Source organism: Xenopus tropicalis, chromosome 2 (assembly GCF_000004195.4).
Source record: "Xenopus tropicalis strain Nigerian chromosome 2, UCB_Xtro_10.0, whole genome shotgun sequence".
In the NCBI taxonomy this organism is placed as follows: domain Eukaryota; kingdom Metazoa; phylum Chordata; class Amphibia; order Anura; family Pipidae; genus Xenopus; species Xenopus tropicalis.
In genome coordinates, this window is record NC_030678.2 from 116947160 (window position 1) to 116967760 (window position 20601).

At 38.9% G+C, this 20601-nt stretch overlaps 1 protein-coding gene across 4 annotated transcripts in view; it reads right to left on the reverse strand.

Annotated features, from left to right (window-relative positions):
- arhgef7 (Rho guanine nucleotide exchange factor 7) overlaps positions 1-20601 on the reverse strand; it is a 98997-nt gene that overhangs the window by 48214 nt on the left and 30182 nt on the right. For all 4 annotated transcript variants that reach the window (XM_004911991.4, XM_012957889.3, XM_012957891.3 and 1 more), the window contains exons 5-8: positions 20400-20601; positions 14310-14398; positions 4687-4781; positions 1237-1332 (exon numbers count right to left, since the gene is read on the reverse strand). In XM_004911991.4, coding sequence (XP_004912048.1) covers positions 1237-1332; positions 4687-4781; positions 14310-14398; positions 20400-20601 — 482 coding nt within the window. The remainder of the gene's footprint in view (positions 1-1236; positions 1333-4686; positions 4782-14309; positions 14399-20399) is intronic.

The following is a 20601-nucleotide window of genomic DNA, read 5'->3' on the forward strand; positions in this document are numbered from 1 at the left end:
TTATTTGATAAAAATGGGAATGGCCTTCCCGCAATGAGGAGCTTTCGGGATGACTGGTCTCCAGATAATGGATCCCATAACGGTCGATTATTGTCCTATTTTTTCCTCTGTAACTGCCATAAACTCAAAGCGATTTGTAATTAGTTTTTCTGTATTAACATCACTAACAATTAACACAACAGCATGGAGGTGAGCAAATACATAGTTTTAGGGGGAGATTTACTAATCCACGAATCCGAATCCCGAAAGGGAAAAATTCGGATTGGAAACTAAAATGTCACCGTTTTCGTCACCGTCGCAACTTGTTCGTATTTGTCGCGACTTTATCGTATTTTGCGCGACTATTTTGTCACCGTCGCAATTTCTTCGTATTGAGCGATTGTAAACGGCGGAAAAACCAATCCGATTTTTTTGCGACGCCGACGAAAAAGTCGCGGAAAATATCTGAAAAAGTCGTGGAACATAAGAAAAAGTCGCAAAAATACCGTTCATTACGAAAAAAAACGCATTTGGACGCCTTCGGACCATTCGTGTATTAGTAAATCTGCCCCTTAGTGTACCAGTGAAGAAGTAGAGTGATGAAAAAGTAAACAATGTTTTTTTTTGTTTTGTTTTTTTTAAATGTGCTGGCTTTTGTTAGATTAAACAAATCTGTTTTTGAGATTTGTTAAACAATGCAGTGCAGTACTCTGAAATTACAAGGATAATTTCATTTAACCTTTTACACAAGAAAAAGCATTCTATTTTTATCTGTTGCATTAGAGGCTTATGCCCATGAGGTTTTAATTCATCCAGGTATTGATAGACTGTAATTATATAGCTGTGGGTTTTTGACCTGTATAATTTAGGAACCTTACTAACCATATATACTGTGTACTTAAGAGTGTTGGACTTCCAAAACTGCATTTAAAATTATTTCTCACTATCTATTTCTGCATATCCTAGGTTTTTGGTTTTTTTATTTAGAGACATATTTTGTTAGCTACAAAAGCAGACCTGCACACTACATTTATTTTTTTACTGATATATCCCTGTGGTTTTTATAGAAGGACAGACAGACAATCAGGTCTACAGTTAAGTTTATGTCATAAAAAGAATAGAAAGTATTGGCAGTCATGTATTGCCTCCTACCAGATAGCACTGCAATCATCTTCTATGTCCTATTTATACAAAAATCAAAATGCAAGAATGTCAGGAAAAATATCCAAAGCAGAAAAAACTGCACAAATAACTTACTTGGTGCATTCTTCTAATGACTGTACCAGTATCTGCTGAAAAGCACATATCTCTTCCAGATTACCCAATAAATAAGAGATATTTGTGGGGCTTAATCTGAAATTAAAAAAGTATTTGTTAAGAGAGTGCTATTGTATCCATGCAAACTCTGTTCATAAAAGGTACTTGCATCAACATATTCTCCTTGATACCTGCCTTGCGACAATATGTGCGCAAGTTGCAAAGTATGGAAGAGAGCTCTGGAATTAACACCTGCCTTGAGGAGGTTCGACTTCCAGGTCTCCCTGTGTCTACACATGTTTCTGATTTCATTAAAGAAGACAAGTATATAGAAAAGGGGGGATTGATTGATTAATTCACATTCCCTGGTCCTATGATTCTTTAGTAATTTAGTATCTGTGAAAGATATATATACATGTGGCTTGCAAAAGTATTCGGCCCCCTTGAATTTTTCCACATTTTGTCACATTACAGCCACAAACAAGAATCAATTTTATTGGAATTCCACGTGAAAGACCAATACAAAGTGGTGTACACGTGAGAAGTGGAAGGAAAATCATACATGATTCCAAACATTTTTTACAAATAAATAACTGCAAAGTGGGGTGTGCGTAATTATTCAGCCCCCTTTGGTCTGATTGCAGTCAGTTGCCCATAGACATTGCCTGATGAGTGCTAATGACTAAATAGAGTGTACCTGTGTGTAATCTAATGTCAGTACAAATACAGCTGCTCTGTGACGGCCTCAGAGATTGTCTAAGACAGTGCTGTCCAACTTCTACGGTGCCGAGGGCCGGAATTTCTCTAGCATACATGGTGGAGGGCCGCTAATGGAAGCCAGTTTTGACCACTCCCCTTTTTGAAACCACACCCACTTCAAACCATACCTATTTTATCACAATGGTGGTAGCACAGCAAAATCCCAAATGCTTGGTCCTTGCTGTGGGGATATCAACCATCATTCATATGTGAAAGAATTATGTCATATTAAGATATACCCTTAAATTCCATATGCCTCCTCCTCCCCTGTGGATAGCAGAGCAACCCCCAGTACATAATTACACACCTTAGGGACCATTTAATGGCTATTTCCAACTGCTAACAAACTCCCACAACAAACCCCTGCGAGGTTCACCTCCCACAAGCAGCATAGGGCTAGCAGAGTATGGCACACACAGGCAGCACTCTGCCTGCCCTACCCTGCTTGTGTGTGCCATATTATGCCTGCCCTACCCTGCCTGGGTGTGCCATACTCTGCCTTCCTTATGCTGCCTCTGTGTGCCATACTCTGCCTGCCCTACCCTGCCTGTGTGTGCCATACTCTGCCTGCCCTACCCTGACTGTGTGTGTCATACTCTGCCTGCCCTCCCCTTCCTGTGTGTGCCATACCCTCCCTGACCTATGCTACCTGTGTGTGCCATACTCTACCTGCCCTATGCTGGCTGTATGTGCCATACTCTGCCTACAGTACCTATGTCTGAGGTGTGAAGAAGTGAACAATGGGGGTGATTACAGGCTGAATCTGAGGTGAGAACCATGCAGGGGGCCAGTTAATCTCAGTACTGATACCATTTAAAGCTTACTCAAATGTAAGCCATCAAAGCAGCCAGACAGGTGGGGGGCCACACAGAGGGGGGTCGCGGGCCGCATGCGGCCCGCGGGCCGCCAGTTGGACAGCACTGGTCTAAGAGAATATTGGGAGCAACAACACCATGAAGTCCAAAGAACACACCAGACAGGTCAGGGATAAAGTTATTGAGAAATTTAAAGCAGGCTTAGGCTACAAAAAGATTTCCAAAGCCTTGAACATCCCACGGAGCACTGTTCAAGCGATCATTCAGAAATGGAAGGAGTATGGCACAACTGTAAACCTACCAAGACAAGGCCGTCCACCTAACAGGCCGAACAAGGAGAGCGCTGATCAGAAATGCAGACGAGCTGCAGAGATCTACAGCTCAGGTGGGGGAATCTGTCCATAGGACAACTATTAGTCGTGCACTGCACAAAGTTGGCCTTTATGGAAGAGTGGCAAGAAGAAAGCCATTGTTAACAGAAAACCATAAGAAGTCCCGTTTGCAGTTTGCCACAAGCCATGTGGGGGACACAGCAAACATGTGGAAGAAGGTGCTCTGGTCAGATGAGACCAAAATGGAACTTTTTGGCCAAAATGCAAAACGCTATGTGTGGCGGAAAACTGCACATCACTCTGAACACACCATCCCCACTGTCAAATATGGTGGTGGCAGCATCATGCTCTCGGGGTGCTTCTCTTCAGCAGGGACAGGGAAGCTGGTCAGAGTTGATGGGAAGATGGATGGAGCCAAATACAGGGCAATCTTGGAAGAAAACCTCTTGGAGTCTGCAAAAGACTTGAGACTGGGGCGGAGGTTCACCTTCCAGCAGGACAACGACCCTAAACATAAAGCCAGGGCAACAATGGAATGGTTTAAAACAAAACATATCCATGTGTCAGAATGGCCCAGTCAAAGTCCAGATCTAAATCCAATTGAGAATCTGTGGCAAGATCTGAAAACTGCTGTTCACAAACGCTGTCCATCTAATCTGACTGAGCTGGAGCTGTTTTGCAAAGAAGAATGGGCAAAGATTTCAGTCTCTAGATGTGCAAAGCTGGTAGAGACATACCCTAAAAGACTGGCAGCTGTAATTGCAGCAAAAGGTGGTTCTACAAAGTATTGACTCAGGGGGCTGAATAATTATGCACACCCCACTTTGCAGTTATTTATTTGTAAAAAATGTTTGGAATCATGTATGATTTTCGTTCCACTTCTCACGTGTACACCACTTTGTATTGGTCTTTCACGTGGAATTCCAATAAAATTGGTTCATGTTTGTGGCTGTAATGTGGCAAAATGTGGAAAAGTTCAAGGGGGCCGAATACTTTTGCAAGCCACTATATATATATAATCATAAACAGAATAGAGATTAGCAAAACCAAAGCATTTGTTTTTCAGGATTAATCCTCCCCTGCTTGTGGCATTTAAACAAGAGAGATCACCCAGACCAATACCCATTTTTTGAATGCATAATGCCACCATTTAAAGAGATGGGTGAGAGGGTGCTGCAACCACATGGAAGTCTGGTCATTCTTCCTGCATTTATTAAGGGGTCATTGATGAAGTCCCCTGAGGAAAAAGCATTAGTACTTTGCACCCGGCCTTCCAATCTAGATGAAGTGACTTCCCCCACAGCTGTCACGGGTCTCTGTGCACCAAAATAAGCACAGAGACCCGCAGAAAATCATCTAAAGTAGAAGGCGATGTGGACTGTAACATGAAAAAAATGTAGCTGCACTTTGCACCCTGCTTACCACTTCATAAATGACCTCTACAGTTGTCCACAATCACACCACTTTTACTTATACACCTAGTCCTTTATCTAAAAATAGAATATCAATATTACATATTAATATGCATTAACGTAAACACATACTTCTCACTAGTTTGCAAATGTCGCAGGTAGTTGGAAAGTATGTCCTGAAGTTCTTTAGAGTATTCGCCTTCTGTATCTAATATATTCTGTAGCACCTATTTAGAAAAAAAAGAAAAGAGTTAAATGGAAGAGTACATAAAAGTTATGGAGCAACAGAAAAAAACAACAAAATGGAAAATACAGTTTCAACAAGCTGGGCCAGCACATTATATGTTCCCACCTCTTTAACTATGAAGCATGCGATAAAACCAAGTTGCAATGCACTAGAGTTAGAAATCCTTTGCATAGTCATTATAATAAGGTTGTGCCACACAGCACTGCAGGATGCAAAAAATAACAACACAGGTACATAGGACATTTTGTTGCCTCCACAAAATCTTCTCCAGTTCAGGTGATAAAACTTCCAATTCCTATTGGCATTAAAGGACATGTAAACCCCACACACAAAAATGTAATCAGTGAAAAGCCTCTTTGAAATCCTTCAATACATGCCACTCTGGTTGTCCAGAGGTTAATAGTAAGGCTGCAGCATCCCCTTAGTCACTTGGATTTCCTTCTCCTCCTGTAACCCACTTGGCCCCCACCCTCAGGAATTTGCTTTGGCTGTTGGCTCCTGGGCATGCTCAGTTGTTCTAAGTTCAGGTTACTAAACACACCCTCTAGTCTAGCAGCCAATGTAGAGATGGCATATTGCTGGTTCCCATATGTTTACAGGGTAACCCTTCTGAAATAAGAAATAACAAAAGTGGTATAAAGGTGACACCTTTATTGGTTAACTAAGATAATCATAGCAAGCTTTCAGAACATTCTAGTTCCTTTTTCAAGCTGATTACCATCAGCTACCAAGCTGGTTCCCATAGAAACTCAGCTCCTAACCGCCTCTCCTGAGCTTAGCTTAACCATTAAAAGTGCTCAAACAAAGTAGAACTTCTATCAAAGACAGTTCTGCCTGTGTGAGCCTTGATCCTTGATGAATTTAAATGTAACTGATTATGTATCAGAGGAAAAATGGCTGCTGGTGAAAGCTGCTATTTGTTTTATGAAAATGTGATGGTGCTGGCAAACAAAGGGGATATATGTAGTACAAATAATGCCATTTGGGTGGGGGAGACCTGCCCAACTGATATACATTGTACGAAAATGTAGGGCTTACATATCCTTTAAAGGACATGTCAACCCCAAAAATAAGTTTTGCCTAATAAAAGAAAACTCAATTCTAAGCAACATTGCAATATACATTCATTACATATTTGTAATGGTTTTTAAGTTATTTGTATATATAATTGCTATTAAAATCAGTGTTTGCCTGTGCTTTCTATTCTCTGCCCTGGTGGCTCTGGCATTTGAAACAATGTAACAAACGCCAGGAGATTTTACAGACCTTACAGATGCTGCTTTCTTACAGCAATCACATTTACAAATAACTTTTAAAGCACTAATAATTTTTAATGAATTGATATTGGAAAGTTGCTTACAATTATGTTTTATTTTATTAGGCAAAACATTATTTTTGGGGTTGACATGTCCTTTAAGGTAAATTACTGATAGTCAATGCACGCGTTTTCCTATGCTCCCCATAGTAGCTCAAAGTTGTCTTGCTCTGTTTTACCAACTTCATTCACTTATTAAGCTGGGCAAACACTAGCAGGTTAAAGTTGCCGATTTGGACTCTTCAGAAAAAGTCAGTTGAAAATTAGGCAGGTTTGGAAATCCCATCGGGCAGGCACTCTTTACGATCCGACTGTTGGCCTGCAGAACACACAACTGGATTAGCCCAATTTGGCCCAGCATGAAGGTGGCCAAATCAGGCAAAGATTTCAAACAGTAAGGCCAGCTTAATACTCCCACGGTTACTACAGATGAAGATACATAATGGATCCGATGTGTGAGAGGCAAACCATAGAAGAGTGTAGCCTGCTAGCCAGTGCAAGATCACCATAGCAATAGTTTTGGTGCAACACACTGCTCAGTGAAAAATGAGGCACCATAAAGTCACACGCAGCTTTAGCTACAGAATCCCCATAATACAATAAAACCTAAACGGTATATAAAATTGTCAATTTGGCATTGTTAGAAGCTTTGTGTAAAAAATGAAAATATTACTCTTTAAACTAAGGGAGACCAAAGTAATGTAATCTAATCCCAAAGAAATGTTGTGTTTATAGAAAGATTAAACCCTACAATCTCACATTAACTTCTGGCAAAGGCTTTTGGAATTGCAGAATGTTAATAATTATGTGAACAAAGATGGTGCTTCTATTTGTAAAACCTTGTAAAAGTTAATTTACTTGTGCAATCAGTTTACACAATTAATGGGGAAAAATACATTCTGAAAACTTTACCAATAGACCACTTATATCCTAATAATTACCTATTCATATTCTTATGTGGATAATGGCTACATGGTGCACCTGAGCGTATTCCATTCATTCGGGTGCAGGCACAGGTAGGAGCGTATGGCGTGTATTCAAGGCAAGTGTTTTTTAACTTGACAAAAATATACACCGTACACATTGTGTGGCATGAGCCTAAGGTCCTTAATCACCGCATCATGAATAGCTGTTTAATCTGTTCACCTGAGGCACAATTTTTCTTTTACAAAGAGATTTTTTAAATAGCCCAAGAGGAATTATGTGTAAACAAAATTACTAGTTATTTATAATAAAAAAAAAAAAAAAATCATAGAAAGAACAATTACAATAAAAAAAGGAAGACCAATAACAAATTGTCTTAATTACATTTTAGTATAATGTAAACAGTTATATACTACTACTTTAAAAATATAAAACACTTTAGTGGATTTTACTAATCTAAATTTATACAAACTGTGCAAATACTGTACCAGCAACGAAATGAGACTGTTGTGGACTTCCAGTGCATAAAAAAGCTTTGGCCTGAACATCTTTATAAGCAAAGAGTAATGAGGGCCCAGTACATGTACAACTGCTCACTACATTAGTGCCCCTGCACAAGCTATAGAGCCTGGATCCAACCTTACCTCTGAAGCATTGCTCTCATAGGAAAAAAAGATCAAGGGATGAAGATATTACTCCTATTGCAGCTTTAAACAGTATAAAACAGTGAATGGACAACAATTAGCGGAGGAACGCCTTGATCTTTTATTTTGTGAATACACAAGATGCTGTTCATTTTCTATGAATGCTTCCATTCATTTCAGTCTATTATGAGAGAAAAAAGAGAAAAAAAAGAATTCTTGTTGCTTTTTGACAGTTCATTCACTGCTGAGAACCAAACTGCTGACCTCCAAGCCAACTCTATCTATCCAAGGCCATGTGAATCTGTTTGGGGGACACTAGCTCTTTGGAGTAAGGGTCCTATAATACAGAAATTAGATAACAGAACACAATAAAGGGTGCAAGTTCACCAAGTAATATAATGTGCCCTGTCCACATACATGCAAGCCTTGTATAATTTCTATAGCTGTAGGAATGAAGTGGTGTAAACAATGCATTTGACCATGCACGTTGAATGTATCACAACTTCCTTAATTGTTATTAGCATTATGATTATTACTAATATGTATTTATAGAGCACCAACATATGCCATAGTGCTGTACAACAGATGGGTGTATACACCAAACACATAGATAACATATAAATATTGGGGTTGTTTTCTCTGGAAAAAAAGGCACTTGCGAGGGGATTACCCTGTACAAGTACATTTAGAGGGGATTATAGGCAGGTAGGGGGTGTTCTTTTTTCCCATAAAAACAAGAAATGCACCAGAGGCCACCCCTTTAGAATAGAGGGACGGAGTTTCCATTTGAAGCAGCGTAGGTGGTTTTTCACGGTGAGGGCAGTGAGGTTGTGGAATGCCCTTCCTAGAGATGTGGTAATGGCAGATTCTGTTAATGCCTTTAAGAGGGGCCTGGATGAGTTCTTGAACAAGCATAATATCCAAGGCTATTGTGATACTAATATCTACAGTTAGTATTAGTGGTTGTATATATAGTTTATGTATGTGAGTGTATAGATTGGTAAGTATAGGTTTGTGTGTGCTGGGTTTACTTGGAAGGGTTGAACTTGATGGTCTTTTTTTTTCAACCCTTTCTAACTATGTAACTATATGCAACTAATAAAAGATGTAAATCCACCTCTTCTTGTTTATACACTCAACACAGAATGCTGTTCAAACAAAATAAGCATGTACTTTGAGCAAATGTATACAAGACACCATAGAACTGCAGGGGTATAAGAGAATAAGATTAATAAGAATATATTAGGCAGTATTCTTCAACCAACAGCTCTTTAGTGGTTGCTAAACTACAATTAACAGAATACCAATAACAGCTGTATAGTAAAAGGCTGAAGATCACTGGCCTAAGAGGTTACACAGCTGGTTTACCTTACAGAAGTTCAGGTCGGTAGAACCAACAGATCAGAGAGACTGTTACCAGGTATAACATCATCCTAAATTATCTGATCTGTACATAAGTACAGAATACCTGGTTAGGCACACAGCCACACAAACATATATTTTAGTTTTTGCCACCACTGCATTCAATAAATAAGACCAACACAGTGGTTATACCTCTTTTTAACCTGACAATTTAACCCTTTCTGGATGTTAACTAGCATATGTTAATTTATGCTAATTAGGATTTGGTTCGGACTAAACTGAATCTTTAAAAAAAAGCCCGGATTCGGTGCAGCCCTTATACAAACACATAAATTCAAAAGATAAAAAACTAGATATCCCACAAGGGTGTTTCTAGCAGCTGTTCAATGCTACAGTGTGGGTTAGACCAAGTGCTGGCGAAAAGACTAGATATGTTAGAAAGGCACACATGTATCTTGCATTATAAATCTGAGATAAATATTATTCTCATGGCAAGAATCAGAAATATAATCTCATGCTGTGCAGCCTAGAGCGACATTCATCAGACAGTCTAATAACATCAGCTACAGCTACTAGACTGCTGTTCTTGCTGGAATGGCATAACTTGCATATAAAACTTTCACTAGTGTTCAAAAGGGGCATATTACTTATTAATTTACAGTTTTAATTACAGAAGGTAATTGGTTGCTTGGGTACAGAAAAAAAAACCCAGCAGGTGCGATTAAAAATAGGGCTGTTACATAGGGGCGTATTTATTAACACTGGAGACAAACATCACTGACGATGTTGCCCATAGCAACCAGATCAGATTTTTCCTTTTGTTTTCTAACTTTTAAGTAAAAATTAAAAATGTAAGTGATGTTGTCTCCTATAAATATGCCCTATACACCTTTTATCTGTGATTGTGCATGTATTTATGGAAAACCCTGATCAGGTATCAGAATCATTTTGTCCATTTATTTTCAAGCAAGCTAATAAATTATGACTGGTGTAAAAATGCCAGTAAAAAAACTTGCTTAAAGTAAGATACTTAATGCTATAGGATCTTGGTAGGTTAAGTTGGGGGGGGGGGGGGGGGGTCATTTTGGGAATGCAAATAATAACAAATCTGACCATAAAAGTTAATTTTAGATCAATTCATTTAGAAATGTACCCAGTATGACAATGACCCAAATAAACAATACATATATTAATGATTTGAGATGTACATATATCACCAAGTAGTGTTTTGGGTTCAAGTTTAAAAGAAGCATTTCATCACTCACCATATGCATAACATGGTAGGGCAGTCAAATATCGTACCCTGTATGCACAAGGATCATGCATCTATATACCATGAAGACAGCAGATGGCAGTATTATCTTTTCAGTGGGTGAACGTACCAGTCTTTACTTTTATCAGTTACGATACAATAATGCTCTCATACCTTTAAGTGCTCACATTCTGTGAAGACTGAGGTCACTGAAGACACGTTAAGATCTGCTTGTTTGCCAAATGAGTAGATCTTCTCCCAATATGCCCATCTACAGTGGGCAATATCGTATGGCAGCAGCTTTTCAGTTTATTACTTCAGTAGCTATCTGGTTGCTAGGGTCTTGTTCTCCTTAGCAACAAGACAGCAGTTCAAATGAGAGAATGGAATATGCATAGGAGAGGGAATGGATAGGAATATAAGAAATACAAAGTAACAAGTAAATAATAAAATTGTAAACTCACAGAGTTTTTGGCTGTTGGAGTCAGTGACCCCCACTTAAAAACTGGAAACATGTAGAAGTGGAAGACAATTAATTTGAAACTATAAAGAAATAAATAATGAAGACCAATTATTAAGTTGCTAAAAACAGGCCATTATATAACATACTAAAAGTTAATATAAAGGTGAACCACCCATGTAAAGACTGGATTCTACAATTCTCTGGAGGTTGGGTTATGCTGGGGGGTGAGTTGCCATAGATCAGAACAGTTTATTGAAAATATAGAAGATCAATAAACTTGAAGCCTAGATTGCATTAAAAAACATTCCTGCTAGTGCTCAGTCAGTCATTTTGTTTTAACTATCAAAGTGAGATTAGATTGTTAGCTCTTTTGGGCAGGGCTCTCTTCACCTCTTGTTCAATTGATTGCTTTATATGTTACTCTGTATGTCCAATGTATGAAACCCACTTATTGTACGGCACTGCGGAATATGTTGGCGCTTTATAAATAAATGTTAATAAAAATTACTGTACAGTATTAGTTTTCTATTAGACTGTAATACTAGATGCTGGGTTGAGACAAAAGTTGCAATGCAACACTATTTGCTCGCAGCACCACTGCCATGGAAAGTGTGTTCCCTTTTGCAAATCAAGTGACTACATTTCCATGCAAGCAATATATCTATTTTAATTAAAATGTGCGCATACAGAACATATCTGTTAAAACATTCAATTTTGCCCTATCTACAGTGTCCACAGTGACCTGGCAATAGTAGCTGTACAAATCTTTCGCCTTATGTATTCACAGCCAAAAACGTGTAAGGTCTTAGTCAAAAAGATATAATCTCAGACCATGCGCTTGGAGTCTGTATATTCTTGCCAATATAGAAGGTTTTATTCCAAAAGATATAATCTCAGACCATGCGCTTGGAGTCTGTATATACTTGCCAAAAAAGGTTTTATTCCAAAATATATCATCTCAGACCATGCACATGGAGTCTGCATATTCTTGCTGTTCCTGTGTTAGTTCCCTACAGGTGCTCCAGTTTTAGCTCACAAACCAGAAATATACTGGCAGGTTAAAATCTTATACTGGCAAGTTAAATAAACCCTAGGGCTTTGAGACTGTGGTAAGAAAATTATAAGGTGCACTCCACTGAGGGTAGAGGCTGATGTGGATTAATAAAAATTCTCTTGCAAACAAGATTCCCTATTTAAATAATTTTGAAACTTGCTGTTCCTCCCAAAGAGCTTCTAGGAATCACTGTAATAATATAAGGCGATACCCTACATAACTTGAATGGTGAGGAAGTTTTCCAGCAGCCAAAACTGACAGTGTAATACCCTGGGTCTATTGGTCCTAAGTGGTTTTAGTCCCCATATCTAAATGAAATGGAATATATTTAAAGCCTTCCCAAATGGCATATAACAGGGCAAATAGAAGGGCTGCCTGGCTCATGGGATTCTAATGAGCATCTGCACACCGCAGCCCTATAAGAGAACTAAGGGCGAAGACACGCGGGGCAATTAGTCGCAAGCGCTTCTATTTAAACCTGTGATAGAAAAGTCGCTGCAATTAGTCGCAGAAATTAAACTTTTCAAAAAGTTGCGGTGACTAATCGCCCCATGTGTCTTCGCACTAAGTGTCCCCAAGAAGATAAGGATAATAAAGAATATAAGTATGTTATCCTGTCTAAATGCAGAGTCACATAGCAGCTTGAATAACAGGATGTGATCTTTTATGGAAGAAAAGGAAACAGATGGAGACACAAAGATACCCAATTTTAATGCTATTTATCAGATATTGTGCCAAAAAAATGCAGCCTGTCACAGATCTAAGATATAAGGTCCCCAGTATTAGCATAGTTCTGCTTGCTCTCTGCAAAAAAGCATGAAAAATTTTATAAATATATCTTATTCAAACAAAGACATACTCATGTACTTCTAGTCTAGACATAAATAATATCATAGAATCATATATATACAGGAACCTTCACAATAAACACGTTGCATCAATATATCTTCCGATATATTTTATTAATTGCTAAAACTGGTATACCTGTTCCCAAAACAGGTAAGGGATCCCATATCTGGAAACCCGTTATCCAGAAAGTTTCAAAATATGGAAAGGCCGTCTCCCATAGACTACATTATAAGCAAATCTAATTTTAAAAAATGATTTCCTTTTCTCTGAAATAATAAAACAGTACCTTGTACTTGATCCTAACTAAGATATAATGAATCTTTATTGGAGGCAAAAAATCCTGTTGTGTTTATTAAGTATTAAAATGATTTTTATCAGACTTAAGTTATGGAGATCCAAATTATGGAAAGATCTCTTATCCGGAAACCCCAACCCCAGGTCCCGGGCATTCTAGATAACAGGTTCCATACCTGTACTCGATGGATGCTCCCATTTCACTACAACTTGTACAGTAAGAAAAAAAGAGAGACCTGGGGCATTCAAGTTATTAGAAAAATTAAAAAAGTGAAATTTATTTGTGCAGCAAATTGTTCAGGCACCACACCCCACAACTGTGCACCCAATTAGCAATCCACATAAAACCAAGTACTGGGTGGCGTCCCACCCAAAACTACAATCTACAGTTATGCATGGGAAGTGCATCACTGAGCGTGCATAAATTTGAAAGCAGAAATTATCATAAACTCATTCAGGTTGATATATAGTTGCCCATAAAATAATGTCTAGTTCAAAAATTCCTCATGAGTTGGGGGACCAGGCTGTGCCAAAAATCCATATAACATGTTCAAATAAGACTTTATGATCTATATGAGGGAGCGCATCAAACACCAAGCACTCTCCTCCAGCTTTGTCAAAGAACCTTTAGGGAGTCCAAAAGGACTGATGTATGCCTTTCTCATACAAAGAGTGTGTAACAGGTTCAGTTAAAGTGCACCTTTTACCTACCTTAATATACAATTCAGTATATCTGATGGAGCACAATAAGCAAACAGTCACTAGACGCTCCCTCTCTGGGCTCTATTTGTAACGGGTGGCTGTGTTACTCAGCATGCTTCATTGTTCAAATGCACACACACGCTACCAAAATAGCGTCATATAATAATGCGGTTACTTGCGTATCCTAGTGTTCCAAACTGCTGCACTCACACATAAGTAATTAATTGGCACCTGTGCTCATTCCATGCTTCCTTCTCTTGTGCTGCTTGGACCTATGTACTATTAAATATCTTCTGGTATATTCTTGTAAACCACAAGATTTCACCAGCTTGTATTGCATACAATACATAACAAATTAAAAAAATATGGAAGAAAAACACATTTATAAAGAACAAGAGCTCATGTCTGCTATAAAATACCCTTAAGCCAAAAAGAGGGGGAACAGTCTGTAAATATCTCAAAGCATTACACAGCAAACTATATAAAAAAAAAAACAACTATAACTACAAAAGTGTCACATGTTTGGCAATACATTGCATAGACTACTCTGTGCAGTAACAACGCTGAGTGCCAAAAGCTAAAATGATACCTTATTTGTGCAAGTAGCTCATCGTGGAGCTACGCAAAAAAAAAAAAAAAAAAAACTCACCACATTGTAGTAACTTTTGTTGATTGCGGATGTGTCAAACCCTTTAGGTGGGCTCTTTAGTGTTGTGGACTTTGGAGACACTGGCTTTTCTAAAGAAAAAGAAAAAGCCATTAATAAACACATATATTAAACTAAAGTTTTTACTTGTTTAGAGAGGAAAGTGAGATAATCTAGGGCACATGGCAATCTTTTCATATTATATATTCATGCTAAAACAGCCCGTACACTATTCTACATAGTTTCTAGTTCAGGCTAGAAAGCTGCAGGGCACTGTAAGTAAGCCCTGCACTCGACATAATAATAAACCTAGAACGTTACATCATCTTAAAGGAGAAGGAAAGGTAAAAACTAAGTAAGTTTTATCAGAAAAATGTAAAAACAGCCATAAGCACTTACAGAACTACTGCTCAGAGTCCTCTGTGAAAAAAACACCACATTTCTTTCCATTTATTTTTTTTATACATGATCTTCTGTGTCAGAATTTCTTCTCTCAGAAAAATTCTTCAGGGGACATCTCTCCTCTCTCCCCCTTCCCTCTCTGCTTTGTAATCTGAGTTTAGGACAGCGGTTCTCAACCTGTGGGTCGCGACTCCTTTGGGGGTCGGACTACCCTTTCACAGGGGTCGCCTAAGACCATCGGAAAACACATATTTCCAATGGTTTTAGGAATAATTTTATGGTTGGGGATCACCACAACAAGAGGAACTGTATTAAACCCTTCCATACCTGCTACGCGCAAAATAACCTTAATTTTGTATGTAAACTGCAAGTACTTGACCCACTAAGGCACTGCAGTTTGCCTCTTAAACACAAACATGAAAACAAGAAACTTAGAACTGAAATTCTCAAAACACAAAGCAGTTAAGTCAAGGTCTAACTGGCATATTATAAAAGTAGTCATCTCTAATGACCCAGAACGTATAGCAAATGTGCAAGTGGTTGAACCCCTGGGTAATAGTGACCATAATGTTATTTCATTTGATGTTTGGTGCAGGAAACAAATTTACATGGGGGCAACAAAGACGATGAATTTTAGGAAGGCAAATTTTAGCTCCTTAAGGGCAGCGCTTCAGGGCATAGATTGGGGCATTATGTTTTCTGATAAAAACACAGAGCAGAAATGGTTGTCATTTAAAATGATATTAAATCATTACTGTTCTCAATTTATTCCATTAATAAGAAAAAGTAGAAGTGTTAAGAATCACTCTATGTGGCTTAACTCTGAGGTAAAGAAGTTAATAGGGAGAAAAAGGAAAGCTTTTAAGAAATATAAGTCAGAGGGGACAGTAGCTGCGTTTAATGAATATAAACACTGTAACAAGTGTTGTAAAACAGCAATCCGGAACGCAAAGATAGAAAATGAGGAGCGCATCGCGGCCGAGGCCAAGACTAACCCCAAAAAGTTTTTTAAGTATATTAATAGTAAAAAGATGCAGGTTGAGGGTGTGGCCCCATTGAGTTATAGTAACAATATGGTTACAGCGGATACAGAAAAGGCAGATGTGCTTAACCAGTTCTTTTCTTCTGTGTATACAGTAGAGGAGCCAGTGGGCCAAGTCCCACCCAATAGCTGCACTGTTGCCTCAGCTCCAACTTCACAGTGGTTGGCACAGGATATGGTGCTTAAAGGGTTACACACGATAAATGTAAACAAGGCACCTGGGCCAGATGGAATACACCCTCGGGTACTGAGAGAGCTAGGGGCAGAATTACAGTGGCCCTTGTTTCTGATATTCTCAGACTCTCTTTCATCAGGTATGGTACCTAGGGATTGGAAGAAGGCGAATGTCATTCCCATATTTAAAAAGGGAGTAAGATCTCAGCCTGGCAATTATAGGCCTGTAAGTTTGACATCCGTGGTGGGCAAGTTATTTGAAAGCTTGTTAAGGGATCACATACAAAATTATGTAGTGGAGAATGGTATTATGAGCAGTAATCAGCATGGCTTTATGAAGGACAGGTCATGTCAGACCAATTTAATTGCTTTTTATGATGAGGTAAGTAAGAAGCTGGACAGTGGGGATGCAGTAGATATAATCTATTTGGATTTTGCCAAAGCATTTGATACCGTTCCCCACAAACGACTGCTTTCTAAACTAAGGTATATTGGTCTTAGTGAAGTCGTTTGCACATGGATTGAAAACTGGCTACAGGATCGGGTACAGAGGGTGGTTGTTAATGGCACATTCTCTACTTGGAATAAGGTTCTCAGTGGGGTCCCTCAGGGTTCTGTACTGGGTCCACTTTTGTTTAACTTGTTCATAAATGACTTGGGGGATGGTATTATGAGTAATATATCAGTGTTTGCAGATGACACAAAACTCTGCAGGCCAGTCAATTCTATCCAGGATGTGACATCCCTGCAGCAGGATCTTGACCAACTGGCAATCTGGGCAGCTAAGTGGCAGATGAGATTTAATGTGGATAAATGTAAGGTCATGCACCTGGGATGTAAAAATATGCAAGCCCCGTATACCCTTAATGGGACTGCACTAGGCAAATCCATAATGGAGAAGGACCTTGGAGTCCTTGTAGATAATAAACTTGGCTGTAGCAAGCAATGCCAGGCAGCAGCTGCAAGGGCAAACAGGGTTTTGAGCTGTATTAAAAGGGGTATAGATTCACGGGAGGAGGGGGTTATTCTTCCCCTTTACAGAGCGCTGGTAAGGCCCCATCTAGAATATGCTGTTCAGTTTTGGTCTCCAGTGCTCAAACGGGACATTATTGAGTTAGAGAGGGTCCAGAGAAGGGCAACTAAGCTGGTGAAGGGTATGGAAAGTCTCAGTTATGAAGAAAGACTGGCCAAGTTGGGTCTGTTTACACTGGAGAAGAGGCGCTTAAGAGGTGACATGATAACTATGTATAAATATATAAGGGGATCATATAATAACCTTTCTAATGTTTTATTTACCAGTAGGTCCTTCCAACGGACACGAGGGCACCCACTCCGTTTAGAAGAAGGGAGGTTCCATTTAAATATTCGGAAAGGATTTTTTACAGTGAGAGCTGTGAAGTTGTGGAATTCCCTCCCCGAATCAGTCGTGCTGGCTGATACATTATATAGCTTTAAGAAGGGACTGGATGGATTCTTAGCAAGTGAGGGAATACAGGGTTATGGGAGATAGCTCTTAGTACAAGTTGATCCAGGGACTGGTCCGATTGCCATCTTGGAGTCAGGAAGGAATTTTTTCCCCTCTGCGGCAAATTAGAGAGGCTTCAGATGGGGTTTTTTGCCTTCCTCTGGATCAACTTGTAGTTAGGCAGGTTATATATAGGCATTATGGTTGAACGTGATGGACGTACAGTGGAGGAAATAATTATTTGACCCCTCACTGATTTTGTAAGTTTGTCCAATGACAAAGAAATGAAAAGTCTCAGAACAGTATCATTTCAATGGTAGGTTTATTTTAACAGTGGCAGATAGCACATCAAAAGGAAAATCGAAAAAATAACTTTAAATAAAAGATAGCAACTGATTTGCATTTCATTGAGTGTAATAAGTTTTTGAACCCCTACCAACCATTAAGAGTTCTGGCTCCCACAGAGTGGTTAGACACTTCTACTCAATTAGTCCACCTCATTAAGGACACCTGTCTTAACTAGTCACCTGTATAAAAGACACCTGTCCACAGAATCAATCAATCAAGCAGACTCCAAACTCTCCAACATGGGAAAGACCAAAGAGCTGTCCAAGGATGTCAGAGACAAAATTGTAGACCTGCACAAGGCTGGAATGGGCTACAAAACCATTAGCAAGAAGTTGGGAGAGAAGGTGACAACTGTTGGTGCGATTGTTCGAAAATGGAAGGAGCACAAAATGACCATCAATCGACCTCGCTCTGGGGCTCCACGCAAGATCTCACCTCGTGGGGTGTCAATGATTCTGAGAAAGGTGAAAAAGCATCCTAGAACTACACGGGAGGAGTTAGTTAATGACCTCAAATTAGCAGGGACCACAGTCACCAAGAAAACCATTGGAAACACATTACACCGCAATGGATTAAAATCCTGCAGGGCTCGCAAGGTCCCCCTGCTCAAGAAGGCACATGTGCAGGCCCGTCTGAAGTTTGCCAATGAACACCTGAATGATTCTGTGAGTGACTGGGAGAAGGTGCTGTGGTCTGATGAGACCAAAATAGAGCTCTTTGGCATTAACTCAACCCGCTGTGTTTGGAGGAAGAAAAATGCTGCCTATGACCCCCAAAACACCGTCCCCGCCGTCAAGCATGGGGGTGAAAACATTTTGCTTTGGGGGTGTTTTTCTGCTAAGGGCACAGGACAACTTATTCGCATTAACGGGAAAATGGACGGAGCCATGTATCGTGAAATCCTGAACGACAACCTCCTTCCCTCTGCCAGGAAACTGAAAATGGGTCGTGGATGGGTGTTCCAGCACGACAATGACCCAAAACATACAGCAAAGGCAACAAAGGAGTGGCTCAAGAAGAAGCACATTAAGGTCATGGAGTGGCCTAGTCAGTCTCCGGACCTTAATCCAATAGAAAACCTATGGAGGGAGCTCAAGCTCAGAGTTGCACAGAGACAGCCTCGAAACCTTAGGGATTTAGAGATGATCTGCAAAGAGGAGTGGACCAACATTCCTCCTAAAATGTGCGCAAACTTGGTCATCAATTACAAGAAACGTTTGACCTCTGTGCTTGCAAATAAGGGTTTTTCCACTAAGTATTAAGTCTTTTTTTGTTAGAGGGTTCAAAAACTTATTTCACTCAATGAAATGCAAATCAGTTGCTATCTTTTATTTAAAGTTATTTTTTCGATTTTCCTTTTGATGTGCTATCTGCCACTGTTAAAATAAACCTACCATTGAAATGATACTGTTCTGAGACTTTTCATTTCTTTGTCATTGGACAAACTTACAAAATCAGTGAGGGGTCAAATGTCTTTATTCAACCCAACTTACTATGTTACTATGTTACTATGTTACAAAGAATACATTAAAAAATATTTTTTTATACAAAACATTTTAAAAAAAAAGCTATTAAGTCCCTGTGTGCAATCTCATGCATTTTTTTTTGCAGTCTTCTCACATGGAAGTTCGTCAAAAACTACTTTTTGTCAAAACATCATTCCTCTAATTAAAACTGCCCATCAATCTGACCAACCAGAGTTTAAACCACAACTTTAACCAACCATAAACCACAACTTTAGTGCATACAAAATAAAAAAAAGCACAGCTCTATATAATGGAATTATATAGAATTCAATATTACAACCTAGACTCACATTTTTTTTTATTGATAATTTTTTTTTATCTACAATAATTACAGAATACAAAGAAAAAAAAAAAGAAATTTTTTTCTGAAAAATAAATTGTTGTGGGTCATGAGAACAATGGCTTGCAAGGTCGGAAGAGGGCATTAAGGTCAGGTGCAAATCCACTTTTTGTTGACCCGCACATCACTACTATATGTGGCGTTTTTAAAAGTTAGAACTAGAAATCATTTGTGTATCTTTATCTCTGGAACTGGAAAACAAAAAAACTGCTATCAATATGTACTACAGTAAAACCTGTTTTGTGTATAGTAGAATGTATTGATATCCTTTATTTTGAAGATATCACATCAAACTTCAAGGACAAAGCCAGTTAGACACCATAGCCATAAAAACTGACCATGCTTTTTATAACGATTGGTCATAAATTTAAACCCTCTTTTTTTTTAAAAAAAAAAAAAAAATTAAAATGTACATGAGCATGAGTGTCTTATAACTCGTATAAAGGGCCATGACTTGTATAAAGGGTCATTTACCTCTGTAAGTGCAGTGAGCAAAGTGCAATTTCAAGCAAAATTGCCATGTTTTTTCCTCATAATGCATTGTTTCTCATAAAGCAAACATCTCTAGGAGGGACTGCAATAATTCTGAGAATGTGTTATATGGCTTTTCCATATTGGAAGAAATCAACAGAATGGTTTAATTTCAAATAAAAAATGCCCCCCTCATACTTCCTGTTGAGATTGTTATGTGACTAAATACAAGCTCACATTAGACTCTTTCTAACAATGTTGTTGTGCTTCAGCATTGTGTAAAACAACATCCCTTTTGAACTGCAAAAACAACAACAATACATACCAGATGACTTTACTTCTCGGACATAGTTGCTTGGGAACCATCCTGTTTTGCCACTGTGTGTGCCTTCCCACCAGCCACCTTCTTCCAGGCGTGTGACGTGAATGAGATCCCCCTTGTTGAAGGATAGCTCATCCTCATTTGTCTGCTGGAAATTAAACTTTGCCCGTACCACCATATGATGGTTGCTGTTTTCGGTCATGTC